This window comes from Phacochoerus africanus, chromosome 2 (genome assembly GCF_016906955.1).
Source record: "Phacochoerus africanus isolate WHEZ1 chromosome 2, ROS_Pafr_v1, whole genome shotgun sequence".
NCBI classification, from domain to species: domain Eukaryota; kingdom Metazoa; phylum Chordata; class Mammalia; order Artiodactyla; family Suidae; genus Phacochoerus; species Phacochoerus africanus.
This window is the reverse complement of record NC_062545.1, coordinates 6951244-6971437: the sequence shown is the minus strand read 5'-3', so window position 1 is coordinate 6971437 and position 20194 is coordinate 6951244. Positions and strand designations below refer to the sequence as shown.

Sequence of the window (20194 nt, the reverse complement as noted above, 5' to 3'; positions counted from 1 at the left end):
CTGGTGGTCCCCGCCCCTGTCCAGATGTTCTCTCCTTTGGGTCTGTCCATAGTGCTGTGCGTAGCTCTGCCTCAGTCATTTAGGACTACATGGTTTCCCATTATATGAGTGTCCTGTCACTTATTTAACTATTTCACTTTTTTTTTTGCTTTTTAGGGCTGCACCCACGATACATGGAGGTTCCCAGGCTAGGGATCAAATTGGAGCTACAGCTGCTGGCCTACACCACAACCACAGTAATGCCAGATCCAAACTGCGTGAGCAGCCTATACCACAGCTCACAGCAACATCAGATCCTTCACCCACTGAGCGAGGCCAGGGATGGAACCTGCATCCTTATGGATGCTAGTCGGATTCCTTCCACTGCGCCACAGTGGGAACTCCGTCATTTTTTTTTTCTTTTTTGAATTCCACTCTCTGCCTCTGGCAACCATGAATCTGTTTTCTCTGTTCTATCTATGAGTTCCTTTTATTTATTTATTTATTTAGGATTTCATATGTGAGATTATACAGTATTTGTTTTTTTCTGTCTGGCTTATTTCACTTGGCATAATGCCCTACAGGCCCATCCATGTAGTCACAAATGGCAAGATTTCCTTCTTTTTTATGGCTGTATAATATTCCTGTGTGTGTGTGTGTGTGTGTGTGTGTGTGTGTGTGTGTGTGTGTGTGTGTACACACACTACATTTTCTTTCCCCATTCATCCGTCATTGGACACCTGGATTGCTTACGTGTCTTGGCTGTTGTAAATAATGCTGCATTGAACATGGGGATGCGTGTAATTTTTTAAGTTAAAAGAGTTTTCTTCAGATAAATACCCAAGAGTGGAATTGCTGGATCGTATGGTAGTTCTATTTTTAATTTTTTAAGGAACTGCTGTACTGTTTTCCATAGAGGCTATACCAGTTTACATCCTACCTACAGTTCACAAGAGTTCCTTTTTCTCCAGTCCTCATTTAACGCTTGTTATTTCTTATTTTTTGAATAATTACCATTCTCTCAGGTGTGAGGTGCTAAGTCATGTCACTCCTCATGGACACTTAAATGGTTATAAGCTGCAAATGTTCTTGTACATACCCCTTTATGAACTTAGTCTATTGTTCTTGTAAGAATGGTTTCTAGAGGCGTTCCCGTCGTGGCGCAGTGGTCAACGAATCCAACTAGGAACCATGAGGTTTCGGGTTCGGTCCCTGCCCTTGCTCAGTGGGTTAAAGATCCGGCGTTGCCGTGAGCTGTGGTGTAGGTTGCAGACGCGGCTCAGATCCCGCGTTGCTGTGGCTCTGGCGTAGGCCGGTGGCTACAGCTCCGATTCGACCCCTAGCCTGGGAACCTCCATATGCCGTGGGAGCGGCCCAAAGAAATAGCAAAGAGACAAAAAAAAAAAAAAGAATGGTTTCTAGAAATGGCATTGCTAAGTTATAGGGTATGCTCATTTAAATCTTTGCTAGATGCTGCCAAATTGCCCTCCAAAAAAGCTGTACTAATGTGAACTTTCCCCAGCAGCATAGGAGAAATCCCATTTTCCCACCATAATCAATAAAAACTGTAACTTCAGTGTTATCTTTGACTTCCCTCATTTTTAGTGACATTTGAGCCCATTGTCATGTTTCTTGCCCACTTGCATTGCTGCTTTGAATTTTCTTTTATTCATTTTTGTTTTCTGTTTTTTAATTGATCTGTTGGAACTATTTATATTTTGTGCATATTATTCATTTTTCTGTTATGGCTGTAAAAACTTCTTCCAAATTGTCTTTTAACTTATTTATGATGCTTTTCACTAGAAAGAAGTTAAAATTTTTATGTAGTCGTATTTACTGTTTTACGGTCATCTGATTTTATGTGTACTCCAAGATTATAAAAAGCTTCCCCTGTGTTTTTTGCTTATTTTTTATATAGCTATAAAAATGTTTGTTATGGAAAATATTAAACAGATGCAAAACACACAGACTAATACTGTGAAGCTGCTTGAATCTGTGTTCTAGCACCATGGTTATCAGCTCATGGTCAGTACCTGCTCATTTGACACCTTCCTCTGTCATCTTGAAGAAAATCTCAGATATCACCTTATTTTATCCTTAAATATTTCAGTATATTTCTCTGAAAGATGAGGACTTGTCTTACAAGTGTACTACAGAGCCATTATCACATCTAAAGAAATAGGAAGAACTCCTTGATATCAAATTTCAAGCTCATGTTCATATTCTATTGTGCATAATTGTTATGGTTTTTTTTCTTTAAAACGTATTTTACAGTTTAACTCAATTTGCAAATAGTGTCTACACATGGTAACTGTTCATTATGTTTCCTAAGTCTTCTTAAGTCTTCATTATGTTTCCTTTGTTGCCATATATTTATTGAAGAAATTGGGTCCCTTATCCTGTGGTCTCCCCTAGTCTGAATTTTGGTGATTGTCCCTCTGGTTGATTTTCTACAGTGTGTCTTTTTTCTCTGTGTTCTCTGTGAATTGACTTGTGTGATCTGGTGGCCTGATTAGATTCCTTGATTGATTGTGTTCACACTGCTTCATTGGATCACATCACGTCTGACTGTCTCTGACACTTAGTAGTCGTTGCCGCCATTGCCTGGATCTCGTCATTCACTGAGGATTGAACAGTGATGATATTTTAATTCTTTCATTTCTTCTTTTTTATTAGTAGCTTTATTAATTAGATACTGCTTTAAAGAGAAACTTTGCTCATCCATTATTTGGTTGCCTAGTGGGGTAAACTGAACAGAAATGACAGGATAAATGTGCTTTATTCTTTCTCTTTTGTTTTCCATTTTTCAAAATAACGGGTTGGTTAGTTGGTGACAAATTAGTGTTTTTTTATTAATGTGATATTGAACTCATGAATGTAAAAATATTGAAGCCATTGTTATAATCCAGGGAAATAAACTGACGTTCACATTGTCCCGTCTTTGGACAGTGGGAATGTGTTCAAGTTGGCTTAAGTCCTTTTTTCATGACCCTGGGGAATAGTCTCTGATGCCTGTTCTAACAGGCTGTCTCAGGCTTATATGGTACATCTACTGCAGGTTGGGAATCTGATGTGTTTTCAAGGAGCCCTCATTTTAGTGGGAAATGGTATTTCAGGACCTCCATCTGGGCATTGGCATTTCTCACTGGACTTCAGTTTTGGTCCTGGTTTTAATTCTCTCAGAAGAACACACACACAATATGTCATAAGTTCATACTGATACGAACAATTCAAATTCAAGATTTCGTATTTTTACTTATTAATGTTTCTGACTGTTTTTTGTAGCAGACATGTCACATTGTCAGTGCGATCAGGAATGATGGCTTTGGGGTATCCAATACTGACTGTGTTCCAGAATACATAGAACTCTCAGAGTGGTACCATCAGCAGTCTGATGACTGGAGAACAGTGTAAGGTATCCCCCCCCCCCATCCTTAAGGTGGCACAACCCTTTAGGAATGTTGTAAACATCGTATTGCAGTGTTTTAAAGACTCTTGAAAAATTCTTCTTGGGGTTATGCCACTGGCTAGATGTACAGTTAAATTCTTTTTTCCTGTTGTATATTTTAAAGAACAGCTTTGTGAGGCAATTCGCATACCATGGAATTAGTGATTTTAAAGTGTTCCATTCAGTAGTTTTCACACTGTATTCGGGGTTGCGTAGCCACTGCCACTATCTAATTTTAGAGCATTTTCATCACCCTTAAAATAAGGCCAGTGCCCTTTAGCTATCACCTCCACAGTCTCTCTGTCTGCCACCTTCAGCCTTAAACAACTGCCGATCTGTTTTCTCTTTCTTTATATCTGCCTATTGCGGACAGTTTCATATACATGGAATCATATAACATGTGGTCTTTTGTGACTGGCTGGTTTCATTTGGCATCATGTCTTTACTGTACTGTGTATTAATGCTTCATTCCTTTTTATGGCTGAATAATTTTCCATTGTATGGATATACCACATTTTGTTTATCCATTCATAGATTTTTTTAATGTAGTTTTTTTATTTTTAGTTGTTGCTTTTTAAACTTAATTTTTTGCAAAAGTTATGTAAAATACTTGGTTTTAAGAGAAAAATCTGTGGAATAATGTATTTTTTTAAAGGAGCCTAGTTTCTTTGATAGGGATAGTTAACCTTTAAAAAAAATTGTTCTGTTCTAACATACTGTTAATATAAAGCTTGTGTATACAGTTTACTGCTTTACTTTTAATATATGGCAAGGCTTATTTTTACAAAACCCTTAAGGTTATCATTATATCATCATCTTTATATAATAGTGTCCATTTCCCATTTTTTGGTTGCTATTTGTTGGTTCGCAACGGTGAGCTCTATTGGAATTAGTCCCTTTTTTTTGGTCTTTTGGTCTTTTGGTCTTTTTAGGGCCACACTCGCAACATATGGCGGCTCCCAGGCTAGGGGTTGAATCCCAGCTACAGCTGCCGGCCTACGCCACTGTCACAGCAACACCAGATCCAAGCCGCGTCTGTGACCTTCACCACAGCTCACAGCCACGCTGGATCCTTGACCCATTGCACCCTCATGGTTCCTAGTTGGATTCGTTTCCTCTGCACGACGGTGGGAACTTCCCCACCCTTTTTTAAAACCCATATTCTCATTCAAAGTAGTTGTCTTTTACTTCCAATGAAATGCTAAGACTTTTCACATGCCCTCCCCTTTCTCTGCAGATTTTGGTAGTTGTGTTTTATCTACTTTTTAAGGTCATAACTACTGTTGACAGTGCTTTGTCCCTGACAGCTGTCATCTAACCCAGTCTTAGTTCTGCAGTAGTACCTGGTAGTACCTGCGTATGTGCCTAAGATCGAGCAGTAGATAAATGGAGCCCGAGACACACAGTTTTGGGCTTTTGTTTTCAGGCTCAGTTTTAGGTCTCATGTCGGAGTCTCTGAGTCATTTTGGTTGGGTGACACTAGTTTCCTACGAGATTCCTCAGTGTGGGCTCACGAGAACTGTGTTTCCTAAGTTCTTGGATTTTCCTGTCAGTTTGCAGCATTTATACTTGAAAAGCTATTTGGCTGACCTTAAAATATTTGGCTTTTATTTTTTTTCCTGAATAAATTTAGTATTTGTCATTCATTGTCTTTTGCCATTAAAGCATCGAGATTGCAAAGTTGGGACAATATGTTTTTTTGTTCCTACTTACAATAACCTTGGTTTATTTGTTTATTTATAATCTGGATTCCTAAAAGATTGTTTTTCTTTAAATTACAATGTTCTTACTTGGTGTTGGTGTTTCCACCTTGATATTTTTGAATACCTGATGCCCTTTCAATATATAGCTTTAGGGTTTTCTTTTGTTTTTATCTTTTTTTTTTTTTTTTTTTAATTCAAGTGAATTTCTTTTCTTTTTTTGTTTTGGCATGTGGGAGTTCCTGGGCCAGGGATCAAGCCCGCACCATTGCAGTGACCCAAGCCAAGCCACTGCAGTGACAGCGCCGGATTCCCAACCCACTGTGCCACAAGGGAAGTCCCTGATGTACAGGTTTTAAAGAATTATCTTCTGAGTTCTATCACTTGTGAGTGTTTCTAACTAGAATTTATGACAATTTTTTATGTTTTCCAAGATTTAAAACATTTCTTCAAATTTATTTTTTGTGAGAATCAGGCCACCGTCTCGTGTTAGTGGACATGACACTCTAGCACGGTTTCATTGTCTGTGGGGTTGTCCTGCCCCTTACAGATCCCTCTCAGCCTGAAACAGCCCCGGATGGGATTCGAACCCAGTCCTTTTCTGTCGTTGATGAGCTTCAAGGAGAGAGCAAGCTGGGACATGGTTGGGGTTTGTGGCTGTGTGCGCTCCCTCCCGTTGCCAGCCGTTGCCAGCCGCGCTCTTCTGTTTTTGAGGTCTCCCGCTGTGCTCCTTGTCCCCTTTCCTGGCCCTTCTCTTTCCTCATGTCTCTTGTCCTTTACTGGTCAGTTGGGTTTCACTCCAGCAGTTTCTCGATGCGGAGCCTTGTCCTGGCGTTTTGGCTGCGCGTTTTAAGAGTTGGGGACCTAAACCGCTTACTGGTAACTCTGGAATTTGTCCCCCTTGTACCCCCTCTGCTTCCCCTGTTCACGTGCTGATAGGCTGGGGGCTGGGGTCCCACTTGGGGTGGGGTGGGGTATGCGGTATCAGTGGGTCTAGGGACTGTCCCACCCCTTCTGTTTGGAGGTTCACGAAGGTTCCGTCCCCCTGCTTTTGTTGTCAGTGTGTCTCATGGAGTTCTGGTTTTGTTGCGTCGGTGCTCTGTTTTTGTGAGGGAACAAAGAGAAATTCACATCCTACTGCCACCACTGTCTTTTCAGAATTCTTTTTATGATATTGACCTGTATTAACCTGCCGCAGTTTGATCATTTTTGACTGATTAAATGGCAATTGTATATGGTTTAACTGAATGTGTAGCTCTCTCTGTGGAGGTTTTAATTTGGAATCTCTTTTTCCAAATATGTAGGGTCAGCATCCGTTTTCGTGTTTGCATTAACACGCACAGTGGGCCCTCCAGATCCTCGGGCTCCTCGTCTGCAGATTCAGCCAACCATGGATCCAAGTGCAGGCTGTGGACGCGGAGCCCGGACACAGAGGGCTGACTGCGCTGTGTCCTTTATGTGAGGGACCCGAGCCTCCACGGATTCTGGTGTCTGCAGGGGGTCGGATACTGAGGGGCGGCTGTAGTTTCTCATGACAGGAAAAAATTTCTAAAATAGCTGTATAAGTTTAGAAATGGATTACCTGTGATAATGTGAGGCGTAAGTGTATGGGGTGGGGTAAGGTAAGGATGTGATTATTTTTACCTAATTCCCTAAAATCGGTGTGATTTTCCACCTTCTTGGACTGCTTACTTTTTTTTTGTCTTTTGTCTTTTTTGTTGTTGTTGTTGTTGTTGTTGCTATTTCTTGGGCCGCTCCCGCGGCATATGGAGGTTCCCAGGCTAGGGGTCCAATCGGAGCTGCAGCCACCGGCCTACGCCAGAGCCACAGCAACGTGGGATCCGAGCCGCGTCTGCAACCTCAGCTCACGGCAACGCCGGATCGTTAACCCACTGAGCAAGGGCAGGGACCGAACCCGCAACCTCATGGTTCCTAGTCGGATTCGTTAACCACTGTGCCACGACGGGAACTCCCGCTTACTTTTTTATATACTAAATTATCATAGGTAATCGGATATGTTTCTCTTTCTGTTGTTCTCTTTATCATTTTTTATAATGATTTTTATGTTTTCCGTTATAGCTGGTTTACAGTGTTCTGCCAGTTTTCTGCTCTACAGCAAGGTGACCCCGTCACACATTCCCATGTACATTCTTTTTTCTCACACCATCATGCTCCATCCTAAGGGACTAGACGTAGGTCCCAGTGCCGTACAGCAGGATCTCCTTGCTCATCCCTTCCAAAGGCAAGAGTTTGTATCTGTTAACCTGAAATCCCCAGTCTGTCCCCTCCCCTCCCCGTCCCCCAGGCAACCACAAGTCTGTTCTCCAAGTCCATGAGTTTCTTTTCTGTGGAAGGTTCATTTGCGCCGTATATTAGATTCCAGATAGAAGCGATATCATATGCTATTCGTCTTTCTTTTTCTGACTTAAGTTCTCTTTATTATTATCCAATACGTTTCTGTTTTAAATAAAGTACATTTATTAGTAAGGTTTGACTGCACGTAGGGCCGTTCTTCCCATGTATGCTTTTCAGAAGTTTCTGGGCTGCCCTTATTTTTGTAAAGTACTTTCTTCCACGTGAACTTTATTTAATGAATTTGTTAATCCCCACAGAATGCCGTTGGGTGTTGGGGTCGTAAGTACGTCGCGTTGTTATTGAGGTTCCTGCAGTTAGGGACACTGATTCTCAGTTCGGCCTGACTGAGCAGGGCTTTGAGATCAAATGTAATACTCTGTTTCTCTCTGGAATGAAACAATAGCAAGTAGGCCATTCTTGTACCCTAGTGCCACTTTTCCCTCTCATTGTGTTGTATTAAAATAATTGGGAATTTCAGATCCAAAGGTTTTTCCTTATCTTAGGCTTTTTTATTTGCTTGGTTCAAATGTGCCTTGTGGAAACTCGAATTACCGTCCTCAAGGCGGCAGCAGCGTGGAGTTGTAGGCGCCCCGCGCGCGGGTTCCAGCTCTGCCAGGGTCGCAGCCGCTCATGTCCCGGGGCGTCCTTCTTTTCCCACTTGGGCTCCTGCTCCAGGTTTCCCTGGCCTCTCCTGGGCCTCCGCGGGCCGTTCTGTAGGCAAGTGCGCTCGGCATCCTGCCTGGGTCGGAGGGCGACCCTTGCCCTCGCCGCCCGGGCCTCGCGTCCCTGTCCTGCCCAGCGCCCTGCGCGCGCCCCTCGGTGCCCCTGCACCTCCCTCCGCGAGGCTTCCTTTTCTCTCTCAGTTCTGTGCCTTTTCATTGCTCTGGGTTGGTGATCGTTTCTGCGGTGAACGCCTAAGTTACTTCTTCAGATCTGGACAGCACCCGTCACGCCGTTTTCCCTGCCTCTATGGAGGTCGCTTTGGAAATCTTGTTTGTTTTCCCCATCGCCTTGGAGATCTTGCATTAGAGTGTTTTTGTCGTTCTGTCCCGAGCCCTGGCTCAGCGTCCCCTTTTCCGCCGCCGCCTCGTCACCTTCCCTGCTGCCTCCTCCTCGGCGCTCCTTTCCCCGGGGCTCCCGGGCCCGGGCCGAGTTCTTCAGAGCCTTATCCTAAAAAGCGTGCTGATTTTTGTAGCGCACCAGGTAGACGTCTTGTCTGAGGTCAGGCTCCACGCCTGAGGCAACAGGCACTTGTATTGCCCAGAGCTTTGCAACAGACATGTCTAAGTCTGACCACATTTATCACGAGTCATCGTTTTTAAGAGGCTGCTGCTATTTTAGACATTTCTGCCTGTTATGGGAAACTAGAGTATGTATTAATTTAAATGCCAGAATACGCGTTGAACATAAAAGAATGTAAGTGGGGGAGAGCAGTTAAGAGTCCACTAAATGACAGGGAGCACAGACACGGATGACATTTGCAGTTAGAATGGCTATAATTGGCGGTGTTCTCAGTCGAAGAAGAGCTGAGAGTTTCACATTTCGATGGCTTTGGTTTTCCCAGGGAAAAGGGGAGGCAGGGTCTCTGAAGGCTGGTCAGCTGAGGTGACTGGGGATTTGGGAGCCCTGGCAAAGCGCCGCTCCTGCTGTTTATGGGGAAAAGTGGAAGGACATTGATGGGGTGACTGCAAGAGTGGGGGAGCAACTGTAGGAGCCCTAGGAAACATCGAGGGACAGACACTTGAGCGGGAGCAGCCAGGTTACTTTCATGAAATCTTTTCTTTCAGCATCATGGGGTGTCTGTAGCCCAGGAGAACAGATGGACAGACGTGGTTGAACCTACTAGTTTTCACATTTACACAAATGGCTACTTAGTTTTGTAATCTTTCTTCAAATGTAATAATTCTGCTTTTCTCAGTCTAGGGATAGCTGTGGATGGTAACTGCACAACCTTAACACTAAGTGCTCTGATTATTTTAAGTATGATTAAAAATATGTGATGAAAAAGATGAACTTCTTTTTCTACTGTATTTTTTGATAAAAGTATTACATTTTCATTTTAGTTCCTGCTATGGTTTTCTAATACTTTTAGAACTTTGGGGGTCTGTGTTGAAAATGTCAGATTATTCTAGTGATCACTTCTGTAAAATTATGATTTTTGTAGCTTTGCCTGCAAATTATAGAAAATAGTAGTTTATAACGACAACTTTAGGGTGTTCTCTTGGATGCTCTTTTAACCTTTGTTGAATTTTTCCTACAGTTTTCTGAATTTCCAGATCCCATGTGGGGTTCGGATTATGTGCAGTTGTCCAGGCCGCCCCCCTCCTTGGAGCAGAAATGCAGCACTGTGTCCTGGGACGAGCTCAAGTCCATGGATTTGCCCTCCTTCGAGCCTGCCTTCTTAGTCCTCTGCCGAGTCCTTCTGAACGTCATACATGAGTGTCTCAAGTTAAGATTGGAACAGAGACCTGCTGGAGAACCATCTCTCTTGAGTATTAAGCAGGTTTGTTTCAAAGACTGTTTAAAAATACCAAGCATTGCTTATGTTATTCTATAGGCTCATAATTTTTATTTTTAGCATTTTCCCCGTGTTACAAATAGTTAAAAAAAAAAAAAAGCGCATTAGTGTGTTTAAGCTGTTCTTTTTAGGGTAATTTAAAATGCTGTTTTCACATGCAGTCTTCAAATATGAGATTGTGGTTCACCCTGTCTACCTTCCACTTCCTCGTTCTAAAAATAGGAAAGCACGGTGCTGATAGGACCCCCTGTATCCTATTACCATCAGGCTCTGAAGACTGGAAACTTAAAATTCATTCATAAGAGGTAGTTTAAGTTCCTTTAATTTGTTTTTTTTGTTCCTTTCAAGCTATGTGAAAACAGATAAATGTCTTTAGAGACTGCAAAATATTTGGACATTTTGCTTGTGTAGGCAACTCTCTGGCACAAACGATAATCACAGTTCCTGATTTCTTAATTATTATTAATTTTGGATGGGATTTTTCTGGGGAGCTTGCTGCTCCAAGGGTACAACGAAATGGCTGGAAGTAGTAGTATCTGCCCAAGCGAGGCCTGAAGAGTGTTCATATGTTTTTTTTCTTTGCCTTTTTGTCTTTTCTAGGGCCGCACCCATGGCATATGGAGGTTCCCAGGCTAGGGGTCCAACCGGAGCTATAGCTGCTGGCCTACACCACAGCCCCAGCAACGCAGGATCCAAGCCGCGTCTGTGACCTGCACCACAGCTCATGGCAATGCCGGATCCTTAACCCACTGAGCGAGGCCAGGGATCAAACCTGCAATCTCATAGTTCCTAGTCAGATTTGTTAACTACTGAGCCAGGAACTCCAAGAGTGATTGTATTTATGCTTCAGTGATACCACCATGTGGACAGTCATTGTGTAAAATAACCCTTTCATAGTTGATGGGACACAGTTAATATGTTTTTTGTGAACCGTGCCCATCCATCCCCATGGGGTTTGAAGGGCCAGAGCCCCTGGGCTCTGAATGGCAGGGTGGGCAGAGGGCACGCGTGCAGGCTGAGGAAGGGCAGCTGTGCGCGGAGACACATGGGCTCTGGATGCTGTTTGCTCAGGCGCAGAGCAGGGCAACGGTCAGAGCAAATGTGGAGCCTGCAGCCGTGTCACCGCAGCTCCCCCGCAGCAGCCAGAGCGCTGTCCTCCCTGGCTCTGCTTCCTTCTCGCCCTCGGGGTGTGGGTGTTGACCTGCCAGCCGCGTTGGCCGTTGGCCGTGCTTTTCACTTGTCCTCTGGCTTGCAGCAGTTGTTTGGGAAATGTTGGCAAAATAATCACCTCCCTTCCCACAAAACAAATACTTGAGGAATATAACCTGGTAAATCAAGGTGGAGTTGACTTTTTACACACGGGGCTGTCGTGAAGACTAGACCATGGTTTATGTTGAGACTTTTGAAAGCAAAAAACCAATACGTAGATCAATGCAGCATTACTAGAGTAAAAGTAAAATAGAAATTTTGGCTTTAATGCTTTCAGATTGAGTGGTAAGCACCTAAGTGACATTGTGGCATCTAAATAATCTGAAAAGAACACTTTTTTTTTTTTTTGTCTTTTTGCCATTTCTTGGGTCGCTCCTGCGGCATGTGGAGGTTCCCAGGCTCGGGGTCTAATCGGAGCTATAGCCGCCGCCACAGCCACAGCAACGCGAGATCTGAGCTGTGTCTACGACCCACACCACAGCTCACGGTAACGCTGGATCCTTAACCCACTGAGCGAGGCCAGGGATTGAACCCGCAACCTCATGGTTCCTAGTTGGATTCTTTAACCACTGCGCCACGACGGGAACTCCTGAAGAGAACACTTTTTAATAGATTGAACTCTAGGCATTGCTCTCTTATTGTGGGTAATTATTTTAAAAACATTTTATTTTGAAGGGGATCTTTTTGTAAAAGCAGTTGATGTTTATTTTAGAAAATTTGAGAAGTACTGAAAGTGATACAGACAAAAATTAGTTATCCTATTCTTCTGCTATTCAGAGATAACCACTGTACCATTTTGGTGTGTTTCTCTCCATTCATTTTCCCCATATGTACCTATTTCCTACACATGTAAGTTAAAAAGTAAGGAGAAGATCATAGGAGGTTTCACCCTTAAGTATTTTTCAAAAGTAAGGTTTTAAGGGACTGCAGTAGTGCATAGTAGAGCATCATAGCTTGTTTTATCTCCATTGTTGTTTTGAATAATGCTGTGATAATGTATTTGTATAGAAGTTTTAGTCTGCGTCTCTGGTTATTGCTCGAGTATAAAATGTAGAAAATTGAGTTGAGTCATACAGTTTAAGATTCCGTGAAGTTCGTGCCAGTTCACCTTTGCAGCAGCAGCAGCGCCATGGTCCTTCTGTGTCTTGATTAGTCTGTGTTAAAACAGATGTAGCTGCCGCTTGGTGAGAACTGGAGGGCGGAGTCCCGGCACGTCCCTAGGGAAGGACTTTCTGGCCCCTCTGCCACCCTCCCTGCCTTCTCAGCCCCTCTGGGCCCACCCTTGGGCGGCTTACTCCTCCTCCCGTTGTCTTTCATCTTCTTTCCCCTCAACTTCCATCAGGTTCATCTTAGGTTTGCTTTCACGACTACTAAAGTATTTTGATGTAAAAGCCGCAAATCACAGCAGATAAACAATGCTAAATTGTTACAAAGGCCACCATGCTCTGTGGTACCTAAGCATATTTGAATCTTTATTGTGTTTTTGATTAAAAATGTCCAGTTTCATGAGGACGTTTTTCTCTCCTCTTCCTTGTCCTATAATTTATCTAGTGGAGAGATCTTTTTCTGTGGAGTTGATTTTCTCTAAACATGTATTTGTAGGAGAACATATTTTAGCAAGTCAGTGTTCTGCCTGTATGATATTTTCTTTGTGTATTCATGTTGTAATAATTAAATACTTTTATTTTCACTAATTTGTTCAGTAGAGATGACTGAGATACGTATGTGAAATACACTGACAACGAATCTGGAAACTGTTTTAGGTTTTTCGGGGGCAAGCTTCCCGTTCCCTGAGTGTCTGGAGCATCTGCCTGGGAGGGCTGTGAAACCCGCCCGGTGGCCCCGGCGGGGCCCGGCGGGCTGACGGCCCTGTGTCTGTTCCCCGCAGCTGGTGCGAGAGTGCCGGGAGGTGCTGAAGGGCGGCCTGCTGATGAAGCAGTACTACCAGTTCATGCTGCACGAGGTGCTGGACGACCTGGGCAAGGCCGACTGCAACATTGACGCCTTCGAGGAGGATCTGCACAAGATGCTGATGGTCAGGACTGGGGGACGCCGGGCTCGTGTCTGCCTCGGTGGGGGGTGGGGGGGGGTGGGCAGTGTGTCCGTCTCCTGTTAGATTGCATTTGTTTCTCTCAACCCACATTTAAAAAAGAATCCTCAGTGGTTTTGAGGTGAGCGTTTTTGACAAAGCTTATCCAAGTTCACTGTTTACCTGCGGGATCTTATAGCAGAATGGCCTAGAAATGGAATCCCGATCGGGTGCTGCTTTCTTGCTGGGCGTCCCATGTGAGCGCGAGGGCTCAGCCTGCTAGGAACTGGGCCTGGCGGCCATTTCCACCCTGAGGGTCCGCACTTGGCCGGAGATGGGACACCTGCCAGGCCTGGGGACATCCGGGGGCTTCTTACTGTGAAGAAGTGAAGCATGAAGATGAGTCAGGCAGTGGCTGAGGCACCTGCCACACTGGACAGTTGTAAACGGGGGGCTGGCGGGCACAGGCTTGTTTTTATTTCTTCCCCTGAGAGCACCCCGTCTTCTCACGTACATTGTGCCCACCTGTGCTTTGCCAGCCTCAGCTTCTGCTCCTGTTGCCCCCTCCTGCTCCCAGTGTCTTCTCCTCGTCTGCCCGTTTAAGATTCACTTTCAGGTTTGGCCTGACCGTGTGGACATTCGTGCGCATTTGTCTGTCCTTCTCCGAGCTCGTGAGCCCTTCTCGTTGGAGCTGCGCATCTTTAATGCTCAGTGCTGCGCCGCGGCTCCCTTGGCAGGGTCCCCTGGTGAGGCTGGAGGCTTCACAGCCAGGGCCGAGGGTGACGTCCTCGGTCGTCCGTAGCGTCTGCTAGAGTGGCGCGTACACTCCATGCGCGGTCGATCCGTCAGCATACGTGCACAGATGATTGCGCGGCGCGGTGGCAGCTTGATGAAATAACACAGAGAACCTTCTCGGAGGCTTGCACCCTCCCGACCTCTTGGCGTCTGTCCCGCCCAGGGTGGCTGCAGCGCCGCCAGGCACCGCCCTCGCTTTCTGTGCGGGAAGAAAATCGAGGGCAGAGGGGAAAGGCTGCTGGCCGCTTAGTCCCCACGGCAGAGGCTCTCCTGGAAGCCCCCCCAGCGGTCCCCTGCTTCTTACTGACCAGACCTGAGCTCATGGGGCTGGCGATTCACATTTCAGCCTCAGTCGTGGAAGGGAGAAAACGCGACTTCCGGGGACTTGCAGCTGGCAGGTTATGAGAAATAATTCTGAGTGTGAAATTATTAGGGCCTCCCTGGGCGTTTGGGAGACTATACAAAAGAGCAGAGGTGTAAAACGTGGCTGCATTTTGAAATACTTGTGTCAGAAAGTCTTTAGCACTGAAGAGTTACAGTTAAAAAAAAAAAATTAGGGGAGTTCCCGTCGTGGCGCAGTGGTTAATGAATCCGACTAGGAACCATGAGGTTGCGGGTTCGGTCCCTGCCCTTGCTCAGTGGGTTAACGATCCGGCGTTGCCGTGAGCTGTGGTGTAGCTTGCAGACGCGGCTCGGATGGCGCGTTGCTGTGGCTCTGGCGTAGGCCGGCGGCTATAGCTCCGATTCGACCCCTAGCCTGGGAACCTCCATATGCCGCAGAAGCGGCCCAAAGAAATAGCAAAAAAAAAAAAAATTAATTTCTCTCCGTGTGCATGATTAATCTGGAAGCTTAAGAAGAAAACAAACACGTGCTTTGCTTTCCGAGCTGTGCCCAGGCCACACTGTTGGCTCCTGGAGGTCCAGGCCCCACTCTCAGCGCCCGTGGGCTGCCCGGGAGCTGCCCGGAGCCCGGTTAAGCGAAGTTCCAGCATTCTCGGCGGCCAGAGCTCGAAGTGGTGCTGAGGGATTTCGTTTTGGCTTTGCTGCCCATGATCTGTGTGAGGTGTACCCTCCCTCAGTTTATCTCCATCGTTGCACTGATGAAGAGCTAGAAGTTACCAGTGGTTTTACAGGTGTGCCCTGAAGTGTGCTCGCTGGGTGAGTGCAGGGCACGGGCTTTGAGAACTGGGGGCGCCCCCCCTCGGCGGTTTTGTCGGGAGGAAGGAGAGACTGGGGTCCAGGTAGGCGGGCTCGCTGTTTGCTGCAACCCCTGCCCTCCTGCAGCGGTGCGGGCGCCCGCTCCTGCCCGGGGCCTATGAGAGCTGGGAGTCTGGGACTGGGACCAGGCAGGGGAGAAGTGGGGGGTCCCCGCCGAGGACCTGCCACCAGACGGAAGGAGCACGAGTAGAGACGCCTCTGTGGTCTGCAGCTCGCTGTCTCCCTGGGGCCGAGCTGCCCGGGTTACGAGGCCGAGTGTCCATGATTCGCGCCTTTGCGCTGAGCCGCATCGTCATTCTGACTCAAGAACCTGGGCAGCGGAACGCAGGTCCTGGGAAGTCAGGGTGAGCCTTTGTCTGAGCCGCCAAAGCCACGCGGAAACTGTGAGCGCTCTTAGCTCATGGCCTCGGCCCTGGCCTTCAGAAACAGCCGAAACTTTAAACATGACATAGGACGTGGGAACATGTGATAGATTTAAAGGAACCACATTTAAAAAAAATAATGTGAAAGGAGTGAAAATGATGAACAAGATGTGACAGCTGTAGAGGACCCACAAGGGAGCAGTCAGACCCACACTTCAAGTTCGCACAGGAGGATAAAGGGCACAGGAGCAGAGGGACGCGGTGTTTGGCCTGAGGTAGCACAGGGCATCTGCTGTGGGCCAGGCACGCATCATGCCTGGTACGAAGATGCAGTAAGGAGCACAAACTCCCTCTTGGAGGTCGAGATCGATGGGGAAAACGTGACTCGACAACTGTGAAAAACACTGCGAAGGAGAGGCACCGTCTTGGATGGACTCTCCCAGTAAGCTCGGAGCTCCTGGGGCGTTTAGAAAGGCCTCTCAGGAAGCGACCCTTGGAATGCATCTGGAAGCTGCTGTGTATGTTACAATCCAGTCTATGTAAGAAACTGAGAACTTACACAAAACAGTACTAGATATTGTAATTGTTGTAATAACACTGCTTTTGCAGACATACGAACAGAAGACACACTAAAGGCTTAAGCGCTGCCTCTGGGGCGGGAGGAAAGAGAGAGGGGAGGAAGGAGGCCACGGGGAAGTGAACATCATGATGCATCATTTCTTATTGAAAAAACGTCCAAAACCACTATGACCAAATACTAACATTTGTTCATTCTGGGTGTTATTTGTTAAAATATTTTAAAGGCACTTTACTTTTTCTTAAAAAAGAGAGAGATGGAAACACTTTGCTGATGGAGAAGGTGGCAGATGCAGAGTCTCTGTGGTGGAAACAGCTTTGGAACGAAGCTTCCCAGGAAAGCCTTGGGGAGGGACCATGGTAGCTGCAGTTGACACCGAGGGACAGCCCAGGGGTGCCGAGCAGGTGCGACAAGACCAGACAGAGATGAGTCAGGTGGTGCACGTGCCAGGCCTTGGGCTGGAGTCGGGTAACGTGAATTTGGAAAGAAGCCTGAGGCTTCGAAGGAAACCAAGGGAGTGTAGTTGGCAGGACGAGGGGTGGAGTGGATGTGAGGGAGGTGCCGAGAGAGAAGCTGGGGCCCAGGTTGGGCAGCGAGATGAAGAGGGATGGGTTCGGGTCCAGCGAGAATTTTTTCAACTGAAGTTACCGGAGACCATTTGGAAGCCTCTGGGCTTGCTCTTAAGGGAAGGAGCTGGGACGAACTGCACGTGTGCCTATGGACAGTGTTGGGTTCCTTGGACACCAGAGGAGCTGAGTCTCAAACACAGGCCTCGGGCTGAGGAGGAAGTGCCGCGCCCCGCTGTTAAAGAGAAGGACCACACGTAGCACCGAAGGTTCGAATGATTTGTTTCAGGAAGGTGAGAACTTTTCTGTCTCACCAGATAGGTTTTGTGAAGAGAGGTGAGGTCTGCTGCGATTGGGTTAGGGTGGCTTTTGGCAGTTTGGGGAAAAGAGACGTTTCAAACGGGTGGTTGTAGCGAGAAGGAAAATGGGTTGAGCAGAGGCGCAAATGCCACCAGAGATGCTGTGTGTGCCGTGTGCTTGGTGAGAGTGTGGAACAGTGACCCTCCCTGTCCTGTGACTCTGGCCCCTGTGCCTGGGGAATGGAGACCTGGGTTTGTCTGGCTTTGGGGGTGTGGCGGGCGGGCAGGTGAGATGAGAAGGCGTTACGGGGTGGCAGGGACGGGCGCCGACTGACAGGCATGCGGAGTGAGGATGAAAGGGAACCGAGGGAGGGGGAGCCCGTGGGCTGGGCTCCAGATAAAGAGCAGGGCGGAGAGGTGGGCGGAGAGGAGGGTTTAGCATCCCTGCGTTTGAGCTGCGCTTTGAGCAGTTCTGGTAACGACGGGATCGGAGTGGAGAAAAGATGCCTGGAACTGAGGCAGTGAGGGCACGGAAGTGACGTGTGGTGAGGGTCATCCACGTGACGGAAAGTCGCTCAGCTGCGCTGAGCCTGGGATGGAGAAGAGACCGAGTCAGACACTGGAGTGTGATGGCTGGTGATGGCTGGTTGGCCATCAGTGGGTGATGGCATGAAGAGGGGCGTCGATGGGGTCTTTAAGAGGCAGGGTGATTCTTCGTTTCCAGATAAGACTGTGTAAGAGTGATGGTTTGAAAGTCACAGTGGGAGCACAGCGGTGCAGCCCTCGGAGTCTTGTAAATCGTTGCCCCTTGTCCGGCTGTCAGGGGGAAGGGCAGTTGTCAGGACAGCCAGGTTTCAGGGAGATGAAGGAGCAGTCCAGGCGTGGACAGGGAGGTCCAGGACCTGGTGTAGCAGAGACTGGTGTCATTTGGACAAGATGGTGCTAGACCCATAAATTCAAAGTTCCACACACACAGGCGTGGCCATGATGGACCCAGAACTGGAGGAGAGTCGTGCTGCACAGCCTGGACGGAGCAGGACCCAGAAGCATCCAAAGATACAACAGAGGACAGTTTTCTTGAAATAAACACCCCAAATTTTTGCCTACTGAAAGTTATTAGTAGGCCTCAGAAAACATTCATTTCAACAAACCCTAAGATGTAGCCTGGTGAATAACTGAAATCCACGGCTAGAAGAAGAATCCTGGGAACATCTAAGCAGAGAAAGGAAGCCACCTTTGGGGAGTGGGGCAAGTAGCGATGAGTGTGGCATCAGGTTTCTTTGTACAGCATGACACACGGTGTTAGAAGGTAGTGGGGTAAGGTCTTAAGGGTTCTGAGGGAGAGGCTGTGTAGCTCAGGTGTTTCACACCCAGTCAACTTATCCTCTCAGGAACAGAACCCACAGACAGGGTGTTTCATAATGTATCAGCTGTGACCCTGTCTCGAGAAAAACTATTGGTAAAACCCTACTAAGTGACAGATAAATCCGAATAAGAATTTAGGACTGGGAAAGCTGTTTGGAAAGCTGTTTAGAAAGCTTAGGTATTTTGGTTATAGATCATAATTTATATGTCATAAACATTGAGAAATTATATCACAGAAATAGGGCTGTTGGGATGGTGTTGTGGGGAGAGCTGTGCTCATTTCCTCCTCATGACACGTAAGATACCAACTGAAGTGAAAGTGATTAAACAAAGGCCCGAACCTCATAAGGGGAATAATATTCACAATGTATTCATAATGAACATTTCTATATGCCATTATTTCGATTTTTAAACTTTATTGTACTTTTCTATAGAGTGTGGACATTGTTGTTCTTTCCTTAGTAACTTGCAGGGATTATGAATATGTATGTGTTCAATTGCTGAGGCGTTGAGTTACACGATCTAAGTTAACGGCGATGGTGAATCTTGCTGCTCTCAGAGTTTCCTGCTCAGCGGCCCCTCTTACCCTTGCCCTTCTGATCTGTAGCCTTCGTGTTAACAGAGCTGAAAGATGTGCGTTGCTGAACTCTGTTCTCAAATGTCTCCTTTTACATTTCTGTATTTTAAGGTATATTTTGATTACATGAGAAGCTGGATCCAAATGCTACAGCAATTACCTCAAGCATCCCATAGTTTAAAAAATCTGCTAGAAGAGGAATGGAATTTCACCAAAGAAATAACCCACTACATCCGGGGAGGAGAAGCACAGGCTGGCAAGCTTTTCTGGTAGGCCTCCTCTTGCCCCGAGCATGCCTGCCTTCCTTTCCACCTGTACTCCTGTCTGCTCACCAGTTCTCTTGTGTATGTTTGAATGTTCAGTTACACGAAAGTGACAGTCCCTCCTATCGTCGTGCGCCCCTCTCCCCAGTTTTGTTCTCCTTGGAGCAGCGGTTCTCGACCAGCAGTGACTTCCCCGGGGACACATGGCAGTGTCTGGAGACACTTCTGACTGTACTAACGGGTGGCCTGCAGCTGTCTGTTGAGTAGAGGCCAGGGACACTGCAGCTGAACATGCTGCAGTGCACAGGACAGCCCCCCAGACAAACATAGTCTGCCCCAAACAGCAGTCCTGCCTTAGAATGCACCCTCTTGGTGGTTTTCACTCGGAGAATTCAAGACCCCTGGCACCTGGGCCTGTGGCCTTCGCGTCAGTCTTGGTGGGCGCTTCTGAAACTTAAGTGTGTGTCTTCCCTGATCCTGGTTTGGGAATGTACTGCTCGCCATCGCCTCTCTTTATGATCGGGGTATTTGTAGATGGCAAAAGAGTTGAAATGCAAATAGAGGAAAACCCTGAGGGTCAATGGAATGCTCCCTGGTCTGTTCTGGGAGGTCAGTCTGTCTTCTCGAGCACAGGCGCCTGTCTGTTGAATGCATCTCAGGGGTTTTTGCTGGGGGCTGCCCCCCTCTGACTGACTGAGGACCAGGCCCCTCCTGGGCTCTTGACTCAGCTGCTGTCCTTTGGTGCTGCCTTCTCTCACTTGCTGCCTCAAGCCGTTTTATTTCTTTGTTTTCTTTTTATGAGGTCTTTTATACCCAGCTCATGTTTCCTTCCCTCCCTTTGTGTGTGCTCTTTGGGACTGCTGCTTGTACGGAGTTCTTGTCTAACTTCAGAAATTCGTCCTCAACTCCCTGGCCTTCGTTCCATGCTCGGTCT

At 46.7% G+C, this 20194-nt stretch overlaps 1 protein-coding gene across 7 annotated transcripts in view; it reads left to right on the top strand.

Moving 5' to 3' along the window:
* MAP3K4 (mitogen-activated protein kinase kinase kinase 4) overlaps positions 1 to 20194 on the top strand; it is a 106792-nt gene that overhangs the window by 52666 nt on the left and 33932 nt on the right. For all 7 annotated transcript variants that reach the window (XM_047769787.1, XM_047769790.1, XM_047769788.1 and 4 more), the window contains exons 4-6: positions 9743 to 9985; positions 13098 to 13244; positions 19109 to 19266. In XM_047769787.1, the coding sequence (XP_047625743.1) occupies positions 9743 to 9985; positions 13098 to 13244; positions 19109 to 19266 (548 nt within the window). The remainder of the gene's footprint in view (positions 1 to 9742; positions 9986 to 13097; positions 13245 to 19108; positions 19267 to 20194) is intronic.